Below are 12770 nucleotides of genomic sequence, written 5' to 3'. Positions count from 1 at the left end.
AGCCATGGTTGGATGGATGGCAGTGAATATGTGTTTCGAGCAGCCAGAGGAAGTAGTAGAAGCTGTATGGACAGGTACGTGGAGAGGGAAGGTTCAGAGTGATATGACCATTCAGGCAAACATCTCAGATAAGTCTTTATGGTTGAGTTGGCCTGAAGGGCCTGTTTCCATATTATATTACACAATAAAATAAGAAATTTAATTTGGCCTTGATAAATGTATAAAATTATTGTTGTCATTGTTTGAAAAAGTGACAATGTTTTATCTAAATATCCTGACTTCTATTGTATGATGTTAAATAGCTTCCTTTACTGTTCACAATTTTGAAGCTAGTTTAATCAAGCTGGTTCTTATGGTTGATGATTTTTTTTTTCTCCAGGTAGACTGCTTGTGACTAATTTGCGAATTATCTGGCATTCACTGGCTATTTCAAGGGTTAACTTATGTAAGTGAAGACATTAACAAGTTTGGCAATTAGCAAAGTTTGTTGAAGGGTAAAGGGTATTTTTTTCTTTATGAATAATTTGGAAAAATAAATACCAATTAAACATTTTTAATACTTTATTTAAAATTTTAAGCCACATTACATTCAAATATATTCAAATATGATAATTCATATAAAAATGTGGTGTATATACCAAATCTCCCCTCCCATCCACCCCAATACCCCTCTCTCCAATCCTTCCTATCTCCAACCCCAAATATAGAAGAAAGGAAGGAGATATACCCATCAATAACATAATTAAATACCATGGAATAGGGTAACGCCACCACAACGTGCCGAAGAAAGTTCAAAACTTTAAACCCATATAATCCAAATAAGAGCTCCACATTTTCCTATAAAAAAGATAATTATCATGTAAATTATACATTATCTTTTCCAATGGAATACATGATCTCAATTCCATATGTCATCGTTGCAAACTTAAATTAACTTCATTTTTTCATATAATTGCTATACATTTTCTCACTAAAGCCAAAGGCAATTTGATGCCTACTTAATCTCAATTTCAAACCCAACATTGCCTAATAAAAATAATGTTGGTTCCATCAACAATTTAATCTTAAAAATTTTCATCAAAACCTCCTTAAATCATGTCCAAAAAGGTTTAACAGTGTCACATAACCAAGTAGAATGTAAAAAGGAACCTACTTCTTTATGACACCTCAAACATAAATCTTAAGATGTTCAATTATATCTCTTTAATTTTTTCAGGAGTTAAATATAACTCGTGTATAAAATTATAATAAACTAATCTATATCTCACATTGACAATCTTAGTAATACTATCTTTACATAAATTTCCCCAATCTTCCTGATCATTGCTATTCCCAAATCTTTTTCCCACTTGAATCTAGACTTGTGCAAATCTATCTTAGGCATTTTATTCTGTAATAACAGATACATTTCTGATATATATTTTTTCTTCCTGCCTTCCATAAGTAGAATTTCAAATTTTGACTGCCTTGGCAATTTTAAAGCATGTCCAAAATTATGCAATAATAAAGCTCTAACTTGGTAATAATAAAAAAGGGTACTTTGTGGTATTTCATATTTTTCTTTCATTCTTTGAAAATAAATAAAATGACCAGCTTCAATGCAATCTTGTACAGTCCTTTCTGATCCCATATTTTCAAAAGTAGATTATTAAGAGTAAAAAGAAAAAGTTTATTCTGATACAAGGGTGTCTTACCTGAAATTTTCCCATGTACCTAATTTATCACACTCCATAATTTAATTAAATGTCTCAAAAATTGGTGAATTATAAATAAGTAGTAATTTATAAATAAATTGCTCCATCTTCTCACCAATTTTAGTTAACTCAATATGAGCCCATACTAATTAATTTTTCTAATAGAAATAGCTGTGGAAAATTTTTAATTAGAATACATTTCCTAATGCATTTAAAGGTAAAATAGTTATCATTCAAGTAACACATCTGGAATTAATGTGGCAGATCCAATAAGTTGAAGAGCAGAAATTAAGTGTAGCTTTACAAATTGCTATTCACTAAAACATGTTGAAACCAACGTCTTGTAGAGGTTCATAATGTCCCTGCTTTAGAACACAATGTGTCTGGCATCAAATCATGTATATTTTTTAAAAACTGTGGACCAATTGCAAACTTTGCAGGAATGTTGCACATCAATATTTAATGTTCTATACTTAAAGTATTTAAACATTTTGCACCATAAGGGACATGAAGCTGATTTTTTTTTTTTTTAAAAACAACTAAGAAGTGGTCAGATTGTTGTGAAAATGTTTCATCTTCCACATATAATCAACCCAAGAATGGCCATCAATATATTCGATAGGAAATTTGAGAGAAAATAAATGATAATTATTTTTCTTACTCAGAATGGGGATACCAGTTTTGGGCATTCCTGAAATGATGTGGTCCTTGTACCGTAGCATCAAACTGGAAGGCCTGGAGAATGAGTCATGTACAAGCTTCCATTTTTGGCACAAGGGATCTTTTGCACTGAAATGCCACTCCATCAAACTGCCTTGGTCCTCAGTTCCTTTTTAGTCTTATTGTGAAGTTTTGGATGTTGAGGCTGTTTTAGTAAATGTCTGCAACCTATAAATACAAATTATTAGCTTTATTTTTTTCCATCTTTCAGCTGTTGGTTACAACTGCATTATAAATATTACAACCAGAACTGCCAATTCGGTAAGTTTTTTATTTAAAAAAAAAATGTAAAATATAAATTCTGTAAATTGTGAAAAATAATTTTGTCTAAATACATGTTCCCAGGACACATCACGACTTTTGGAAACAATGGTACAGTCTCGTTTTGATGATTTTTGATGACTGAGAAATGCTTCCATTTGCCAACTCCAACCAGGAGGATGACATTGTCATTTTTCAGTAAATTTCTATGTCCTTACTGCTGATTTAGCTCCCAGAAACCATTAGTCATTACTGCCTTTGGCTCATAGTTCAGCACAGATAATATTACTTCTTTAAAAGCCTAAAAATTGGAAGTGTAATCTAGAAAGAAAAACTGATGATAAAGTGCCAGCCTTGATCACTAGTCACTATTGTTGGTGATTTCATTGTGGTGAAGTCCCTGAGCTTAGTCTTGAGACTTGGCACAAAATAATGAAATACCTTCAGTCCCAAAACATTTGTTATATATCTTTACCTCCTATGGATGCTGCATGACCTGCCGAGTTCCTCCAATATTTTTTGTGTTTTTTTAACTTAATTATTTTCTCCAGAAATTCAAAAAGTTAAAGAAATGAAGGTAAGTGATTACAGCTGGGCAATCTTGCTACACATAATGATAATGAGTTCATTGTCATATATATTTGTACAAATGCCCCAAAATTCTTAATTGCTGTATTTGAACAGATTATATGTTTTTAAAAAAAACTGCAGTGGTAAATTTATTTTAATTCAAAAGGGAGAATAAATACAATGAAAATATTAATATTTTTGTTAGTTATCCTCATTCAATAAGTGATTTTGCAATTAATGCTGACAGTCCTTTTGCAGAGTTGGAGCAATGATTAGTGTGACAAGGGCAGATTCGAAAGCTATTGGAAACTGTTCTTGGACTTGAAGGTCCTGGTCCTCGGGCTTTTTTCACATGTAGAAACTGACACTTTGTTTTAGTGAAACAATGGAACATAAAAGGTTAACAAAGATCTTTTACTCTTCAATTAAAGACTGTCAGATTTTAGAATTTGTGGGAAAAGATTGGTTGGATTTGTGTACTAAACTAAGCATTATATATGCAGTAATAAAGTTTATATTTCAAACTTTGCTCATCTGCAATGTTAATTTAGTAGTATTGTTGGGGTGTTAATGTAATGGAAGTAGTAACCTGTTGATCTACATATAATTTAGTAAACTGAATATGCTTTTAAAAAAACCTTATCTTAATAAAAGGTATATTAATTTTTGCCTCAAATTGCCTCATTATATCAGGTTCTGAAAATTTCATCTATGAGTTATGCGTTGAGGAAGGCTCAGACTTGAAACATTGGTTATCTTTTACTTTCTATAGATGCTGAGTGACCTGCTGAGTTTCTCCAGCACTTGTGCATTGTAGTCTCTCATCCAACAGTTGACCATGCTGTGAACTCATCTTGTCTGCCAGGCAGACTTCCTGCTCCCTTGACCTTGACTTCATTGCTGTTAAGCAATTGATCATCCACCTTCCATTCCTGGCCCTTTGTATATATTGTTAGTAGTTCCCTGCCCACAGGTACTGTCCTCTCATTTAAATCTACTCTGTAACACCTCTCATGTAAAGAAATCCCTTGACATAATCTTACAGATAACAACACTGCTCTAAATAAGGCCTTGATCATGTTTTAATTCTTGCAATCAAATTGGAAGTTCATGTTTACATCCCTCTAATTAGATTCTGCCCCTTCATAGCACAGAAATAATCCTGCAATAAAGGAATATATCCCTTCTTGGTTTTGATGTGCTTGCTACCTTTGCAGTTGGCTATGCTATCCTTTTTCTATTTATTGACCCTTCTAACTGCATGTGACAACACTCACCTGGTTTATAGATAGACCTATATATTCCTACCAAAAAAAATACACCCACACACACACACACACACACTGTAACCTATTTTTCTTTCATCCATGTGCCTGTCTAAGAGTCTCTTCAATGCTCCTAATGTTTCAGCTTCCACCACCATCCCTGGCAAGACATTCCACATACCCATAACTTTTAATTTAAAAAAAAGCTTGCCCCTAATGTCTCCCCAAAACTTTCCTAGTGTTTGCTATTTCTGCCCTGGGAAATGTGTGCTGGCTGCCTCTCAGAATCTTGTAGACCTCTTAAGTTTCCTCTCATCCTTCTTCGCTCCAAAGAGAAAAATCTCAGCTCTGCTAAACTTACCTCATAAGACTTCCAATCCAGGCTATATCCTGGTAAATCTCCTCTTCACCCTCTCTCTAGCTTCCACATCATGATGAATTGACCAGAAGTGAACACCGTGTGGTCTCACCAGAGATTTGTAAAGTTGCAACATGGCCTCTCAACTCTTGAATTCACTCCCCCTATTAATGAAACCCAGCATTCCCACAGGCCTTTTTAACGTTCTTATCAACTTGCACGACAACCTTGAGAGATGTATGGATTTAGATCGCAAGGTCCCTCTGTTCCTCCACACTCACCAATCCCCCAACTATTTCTTTCCTCCCCACAGCAACCAGGGAACAGGCATTAGGGACATGTCAATCTTAATGTTTTTAAGAAGATTTAACATTTCTTCCTTGATCTAACATCATCTAGCACACAAGCCTGTTCTATTCTGACCTCTCCCTAATCGAGGTCCTTTTCTTTGGTGAATACTGACCTCCCCAACCTTCTCTGCCTCCAGTCACATGGTGCCTCCTTTATCCTTAAGTGAGCCCCACCTTTATTCTTATCCTTCTGTTCTTCACGTATGCAAAAAATGACTTGGGGTCTCCTTAACTTTACTTGCCAAGGCCTTCTCATGTCTTTGAGCTCTTCTAAGTCCTTTATTAATTTCCTTCCTGACTACAATATATTTCTCCTGAGCCCTTCCTGTTTCCTGCTTCCTTGATCTATTGTATGTTTTTTTTTTCTTCCTTTTAACTAGCTATCTCACCTGTTTTAACCATATTACCATTTACAGAGCGGAAACAGGCCATGTCGGCCTTTCGAGTCCGCTTGTCAACCACTGTTCCCTTTTCCTACCATCTTTTCCGTTTCAGTAGGACAAACCTATCCTAAACACAGCACAAGTGGTCCCTAAGCATCCTTCACATTATTTCTGTGCTTCCTCCTGTGAACATCTGTTCCAAATTTACTCTCCCTAGTTCCTGCCTCATCTGTTCATAATTAGCCCTTCCCCAAATGAAAACTTTCCCATTTTGTCTGCTTTTATCCTTATCCATAGCTATGCTAAAGTTCAGGGAGTTGTGGTCATATCACCGAGAGGTCTGCCACCTGACCAGGTTGGTTACCCAGTACGAGATCCAGTATGACCCTTCCTCTACTTGGCTGTTCCACTTACTGTGTCAGGAATCCTTCTTGCACACACCTGTCAATTAATGCTCCATCTATCCCTCTTGCAATCAGGAGGTGCCATTCAACATTAGGGAAGTTGAAGTCTCCCATGACAACAACCCTGTATTTTCTGCACCATTCCAAAATTTGCCTACCATCTGTTCCTTGAAATGATGGCTATTTGGGGGCCTATAACTACTCCAGTACAGTGATGGCTCCCTTCCTACTTCTGACTTCCACCCATACTGACTCAGTAGATGCTCCCACCACAGCGTTCTCCCTTTCCACAGCTGTGTCCAGTATTGCTACTACCCCTCACCTCCCATCCTATTCCTTTTGAAACACCTAAACCCCAGCTAATCCTGTTCTTCTGCCAGAAAGTCTCTGTAGCAGCTACAACATCATCATTCCACATACTGATCCGTGCTCTAAGTTCATCTCCTTGATTCCTAATACTCTTTGCATTGAAATAGACACATTTTAAACCCTCTAACTGACTATGTTTATGCTTCCTCCCCTGCCTGTCCTTCCTCACAAACTCAACACATTGGATTATGCTTTCATCTTCTGCCCTATTCTCTACACTCATATTCTGGTTCCCATCTCCCCCCCCAAATTAGTTTAATCTCTCCCCAACAGCTCTAGCAAACCTGCCCGTTACGATATTGGTACAGGTACAGGTCTGAACTTCCCCAGAAGAGATCCAAATGATCCACAAATCTGAACCCATGCTCCAACTCTTCAACCAATCATTCATCTGCCACAATTTCATATTTCTACCCTCACTGATGCATGGCACAGGCAGAAATCCTGAGGTTACCACCTTTGAGATCCTGCTTTTCAGCTTCCTTCCTAATTCCCTATATTTCCCTCTTCAGGACATCATCTCTACCCCTATCTATGTCATTGGTACCAATGTATACCATGACAGCTGGCTGCTCACCCACCCATTTGAGAATGTTGTGGACTCGATCAGAGACATCCTGACTCTGGCACCTGAGAGGCAATATACCACCTGGGAGTCTCGATCTAATTCACAGAACCTCCTATCTGTTCACCTAACTAGTGAATCCCCGATCATTATTGCTCTCCTCTTCTCCCCCTTCCCTTCTAAGCTGAAGGACTGGACTCTGCCAGAGACATGACTACTACAACTTGTCCCTGGTAAGTTGTTTCTCTTCTGCGCCCCATTCCCCCCCCCCCCACCCCCCCACCAAGTATCCAAAATGGTGCTCTTATTGTTGAGGGAAACAGTCACAGAAGTGTTCTGCATTGACTGCCTATTCCTTTTCCCTCTTCTAACAGTCATCCAGCTCCCTGCTCCTGACGTTTGAGGGTGACTTTCTCCCTGAAGCTCCTGTCTTATCACCCCCTCTGCCTTATGAATGGTCCAGAGTTCATCCTAACTCCAGCTCCCTAACTCCAAGGTGCTGCAGCTGGATCCCACCTCTTGCAGATATAGTCATCAGGGACAGTTGTGCTCTATCAGATTTCCCACATCCTTCATTAGGAGCATTCCACTGCCCCAGCTGCTGTTTCCAATACCTATTTGTGTTAAGATGTGAAGATCTTGCCTGTCCTTACCTTACATGAAAGAAGCATGTCCTCAGCCTCTTCTCAGCAAAGGTATAGTTCTTTCTATTCACTCATAGTCATAATGGGCAAATTTAATGGCTTTTCCTGCACCCTCACTTGTATATTTTCTGTTCCCTGTTGATTGTTTTTTTTTCCTCTCTACATTTCTTATTTAACTGGTACTATTTAACTGCAGCATCCAAAAGCATGGATATTAGTTTCTGTGTGCGTGCTGACGACACAAAGCTTCACTTCACAAACAGCAAATTTGACCTCTTGATTATCCATAAATTGCCAGACCATTTGTCTGACATCCATGAGCAGAAAATTCCTCTAATTACATCTAACTATGAAATTGTTCAGAATTGATTTGAATTTTTTATTGTTTATTGCCATGTACTGAAATACAGTGAAAAACTTTGTGTTGTAAAACACAAAAGTGCAGACACAGTAGGTAAAGTAAAAACATAAATGCTGGAGAAACTCATCAGGTTTAAATAGTTTACTTTATATAGCAAAGATAAAAATGCATAACAATGTTTCAGGCTTTAACTCTTCATCAAGGTATAGAAAAGTGTTGGCAGGCACCCAAACAAGAAGGTAGGGGTGGGTGTTGGGGGAGGAACACGGTCCCATAGGCTGGAGGTAATAGGTGGATAAGGGATGGGGGAGCAGGGGGAGGTGGGATGGCTCATCAAATAGAGAGGGAAGGGAGTAGAAAGCTGGAGGAATGAAGGAAAAGGGAAGGGAGGGAGAATGGAGAGTTAGCTAACAGAAACCAGAGAAATCTATGTTAATGCCATCAGGTAACCAGACATAAAATCAAGTGTTGTTCCTCCATTTTACGAGTGGACTTGGCGGGCTAGTACATGAGGCGATGAACAGGTGGGAGTGGGGTGCAGAATTGAAATGGTTGACATTTGTCACTGATGTGGACAGAGTGAGCCACAAAGGGAACACCGGATGCAGTAGATCACTCCTGTGGATGCATGTGAAGTGTTGCTTCACTTGAAAGGACTGTTTGGGGCCACGAATGTTGGTGAAGGAGGAGGTGCAGGTGCAAATTTGGGTAGATCACTCTCGCGGATACCAAACTTTGCGTGTTATCCAGGCAAGTCTTAAATATAGCAGCTAGTGTAATAATAAAGAAAAAGTGCAGAGTAGTGTTACAGTAAGTCAATCATGCAGGGTATACTGTTACAAAAACAAAGTGAAAGGTGTAGAAAAAATTACAGTTAAAACATTCCAAGGGCATCATTTACTATAAGTGCCTTTAAGAGTCTGATAACTGGAGGAAAGCAACTGTCCTTCAATCTGGAGGTTTATGTATTAAGCTTGTGTATTTACTGCCCGACTGAAGGAGGGAGAAGAGGGTATGACTGAGGTGGGATGGATCTTTTAATATGTTTGTAGCTTTCAAGCTTGGTCTCCATGAGATCCCAAGTAGAAATTTAGCTTTTATAATTTTTACATAGCTTTACCTCCCCTATTCTGCTCTTGCTGAAACTTTTACCTAGGTTCTTGTTGGCTCAAATGCACATCTGGTCAGCCTCCCTCATTTTACAGTCTTGGCTAAAGTTGCATTCTTCCTCTGCCTTTCATTGAAGTAATTCCATTTAAGCAAGATCTTTATCCTTCAGTCCCTGCCATGGTTTCCCCCACACCTTCTCTGTAATCTCTTGCAAAGCTATAATTTTTAGAAAATGTCTGTGTCCTCCAATTTCAATTCCTGAGTGTTCCACCATGAATGACCATACCTTTTTAAATTATTGGATTCAGTCTTTTTGTTTCTCGATCCTACTTAAGATGAACTTTAAAATCTACCTGTTAACCAATGCAGTCTAATTCCTTATTGACTGTATTGGCATCTGTTTTTTTTCATTTGCTAATCATCCTGACTCTTTTGGCATGTTCTATAAATTAAGTTGCCTTTGGCTGCACATTTTCCATATGGTAAAGTGCGGTTAAACATTAAGCCGTAAAATTAGACTTCAGGTGGAAGTTCAAATACATTGATTTTCTAATATGACTTTACAGAAACTCCGTGGTCAAACTGAAGCACTTTACATCCTGACCAAATGCAACAATACACGATTTGAGTTCATCTTTACCAGTGTGGTACCAGGAAGCCCTCGGCTATTCACTACTGTCATTGCTGTGCACAGGTGAAGTACTGCAATGCATTAGATAAAGTTTCGATGAAATGGAATAAATCAGCTCGGCAGATTATTTCTGAAGTTAGACAAGAAGAATGTAGATGCTGGAGTCTAATGCAATGCACAACAGCGCTGGAAAAACTCAGCAGGACATGCATCATATAGAACATTGCAACACAGAAACAAGCCCTTCATCCCTTCTAGACTGCCACATTATTATTCTGCCTAGCCCTGCACCCAATCCATGTTTTTCCACACCCCTCCCATCCACGTACCTTTCCAATTTTTTCTTAGATGTCATAATTGAGCCCACATTCATTACTTCAGCTTGTTCCACACTTCCACTACTCTCTGTGTGAAGTTCCCCTTAAACCTTTCCCCTTTCACCCTTGACCCATTATCCTCAAGTTTGTATCTTACCTAACCTCAAGGCAAAAAGCCAACTTGCATTTACTCTATCTATACCCTTTATAATTATATGTACCTCTATCAAATCTCCCTTCATTTTTCTATGCTCCAGAGAATTGTCCCAACCTGTTCAACCTTTCCCTGTAACTCAGTTCCTCAAGTCCCAACGATATCCTAGTAAATCTTCTCTGCACTCTTTTAATCTTATTGATAGTTTTCCTGTAGTTGGGTGACCAAAACTGCACAGAATACTCCAAATTTGGCCTCACTAATGTCTTGTTCAACTTTACATACACTCATTTCTTTGATTTATGAAGGCCAATGTGCCAGAAGCTTTCTTTGCGATTCTACTTGTGAAGCAATTTTAAGGGAATTATGCATCCGCATTCCCAGATCACTCTGTTCTACCACACTCCTTAGTGCCCTACTATTTACTGTGCACTGTATATACTTATATAATAATCAATCCCATGTAAAAGCCAAACCTCCCTTTTTTTGGTCTAAAATTCACATTTTCCACATGACCTGTATAAATATTGACTCCCCCCCCACCCCTAATTTTGGTCCTGCCTGCCCATCTGAGCTCCAACGCATGACCGCAGACCCTCAACCCGGCTGCCTGCCCATCCAAGCTCCTGATACCCCAGCCACAGACTCTTTCCTCGGCCTTGATCTTCCAACACCCCAAATGCAGTCTTATCACCTGGTCCTGGCCATCTGAGCTCCCGATGTAGTGAAAGATGCAGTTACTTAGCGCGATCAAAAGTATGACCATGTAAAAGTGGCCCTCCCCAAACCTCACCCCCCCCCTAAAATTTGGCCCAAAACATTGGTCCAAAAATGACTATTATGAGTATATAACACAGTATATCCAACCTCTGTTTCACACTCACCATCAGATATATCCCTGGGGAGAGGAATGCCTATCCTCTACCTGTGACATCTGAATGATGCATCCGCTAATTATGATCTTGTATTTAAACAAAATTAATCATGCCTAATTTTAACATAATTTGGACAGCATTATGGACTGCGCAATGAGTCCTTCAGCACCTGTTGTTGTGCCGGTTTATATAAACCTTTATAAATTTATAAAGGACTGTGGTAAAATGGTAGCAGTGTAGCTGCCGCTACACTGCTCCTGCAATAACACACACAACCAGACAGGTTGAGCTCAGTGAGCAGACTAGTTTATTGCAGGCTGCTGGGCTGCACTTATACTCCCCGCCCGGACCACGCTGGAGGGCACTGATGTCACCGTTCTGCCACCATCCGGACCGTGGACTGATTGACGGACGTGAAAGGTCGTGGATGTGATGGAAGACCTGCCTGTGCCACTGCTGGGGAACCATTGGTCACGGGGTGCCCATGGAGATATCGCACAGGATGGTGCCTTCGCCACTCGAAGTTGGAAGGTCTCAGAACCGCAGGCCCGTGATAGTGATCTTGAAGGCCCTCATCCCCTCTTCAGACTTCTGGTCCCGGGCGAGCTGGTCAAAGTCGAGTCTGGGCGTCAGCACGCAGATGACCGGTCACGAGAGTGCATCGGCAACTACATTGTCCTTCCCCGCCTTGTGCCGAATGTCGGTAGTAAATTCCGACAAGAAGGAGAGGTGACCTTGCTGGTGGGCTGACCAGGGATCTTTTGCCATTGCGAGGGCCTGGGCGAGGGGTTTGTGGTCGGTGAAGATGGTAAAAGTCCTCCCCTCCAAAAAATAGCGGAAATGCCGCACCGCCAGGTATATGCCCAGTAACTCACGGTCGAAGGCACTATACTTGTGTTCCGGTGGGCGGAGCAGGCGGCTAAAGAATGCCAGCAGCTTCCAATGTCCATTCACCTGCTGCTCCAGGTCGGCATCGAATGCGGTGCAGGCTTCTGGGTTCCAAGAGAGTGTTTTGTGCTTGGCTGCGATGAGGGCGAATAATGCCCTATAGAGCAAAGAGAAAAATTACTTGATCGACATGCTACAACTCATTTGTTAATGCGTAACAAGTATGAAAGGAAAATCAAAAGTGTACACTGAAGTGAAAAGTAAAAAGTAACAAATGAAGCAGAGTAAAATGGCTCATTTGCTGTGGTATGCTGTAGCAGTGTCATATTCAGTATGAAGACCCTGATCCTTCCATTATTTTTTATTCATGCCCTGCATGATGCGCGCAGCCCACGGGATGAAGCGGTTGTAAAAGTTGACCATACCCGCGAACTCCTGCAGCCCCTTGAGGCTGTCCGGGCGTGGGAACTCCCTGATAGCAGTGACCTTCACAGCAGCGGGCGTGGCTCCTTCGGCCGTGATGGTATGGCCCAGGAACTGCATGGACTCTTTCCTGAACTGGCACTTGGTAAGGTCGAAGTCTGCCAGCCGGAAGAAAAGGCCATGTAGGTGGGCCTTGTGTTGCGCCCGGTCCTTGCTGGCGATGAGGATGTCATCCAAATAAATAAAGATGAAATCCAAATTCCTGCCCACAGAGTCCATGAGGCGCTGGAAGGTCTGAGCGGCATTCTTAAGCTAAAACGGCATGCGCAGGAATTCGAACAAGCCAGAGGGGGTGATGATGGCCGTCTTGGGTATGTCCTCAGGGTGCACCAGGATCTGGTGATATCTGTGCACCAGGTCAACCTCAC

The 12770-nt window shown here is 40.2% G+C and overlaps 1 protein-coding gene across 1 annotated transcript in view; it reads left to right on the top strand.

Moving 5' to 3' along the window:
* bbs5 (Bardet-Biedl syndrome 5) overlaps positions 1-12770 on the top strand; it is a 41026-nt gene that overhangs the window by 6964 nt on the left and 21292 nt on the right. Inside the window, exons 3-5 of the mRNA XM_069935702.1 lie at positions 380-445; positions 2626-2675; positions 9621-9748. Of these exons, the coding sequence (XP_069791803.1) occupies positions 380-445; positions 2626-2675; positions 9621-9748 (244 nt within the window). The remainder of the gene's footprint in view (positions 1-379; positions 446-2625; positions 2676-9620; positions 9749-12770) is intronic.

This window comes from Narcine bancroftii, chromosome 4 (genome assembly GCF_036971445.1).
Source record: "Narcine bancroftii isolate sNarBan1 chromosome 4, sNarBan1.hap1, whole genome shotgun sequence".
NCBI lineage: Eukaryota > Metazoa > Chordata > Chondrichthyes > Torpediniformes > Narcinidae > Narcine > Narcine bancroftii.
The sequence above is the reverse complement of the archived record's forward strand: the minus strand, read 5'-3'. Positions and strand labels throughout refer to the sequence as shown.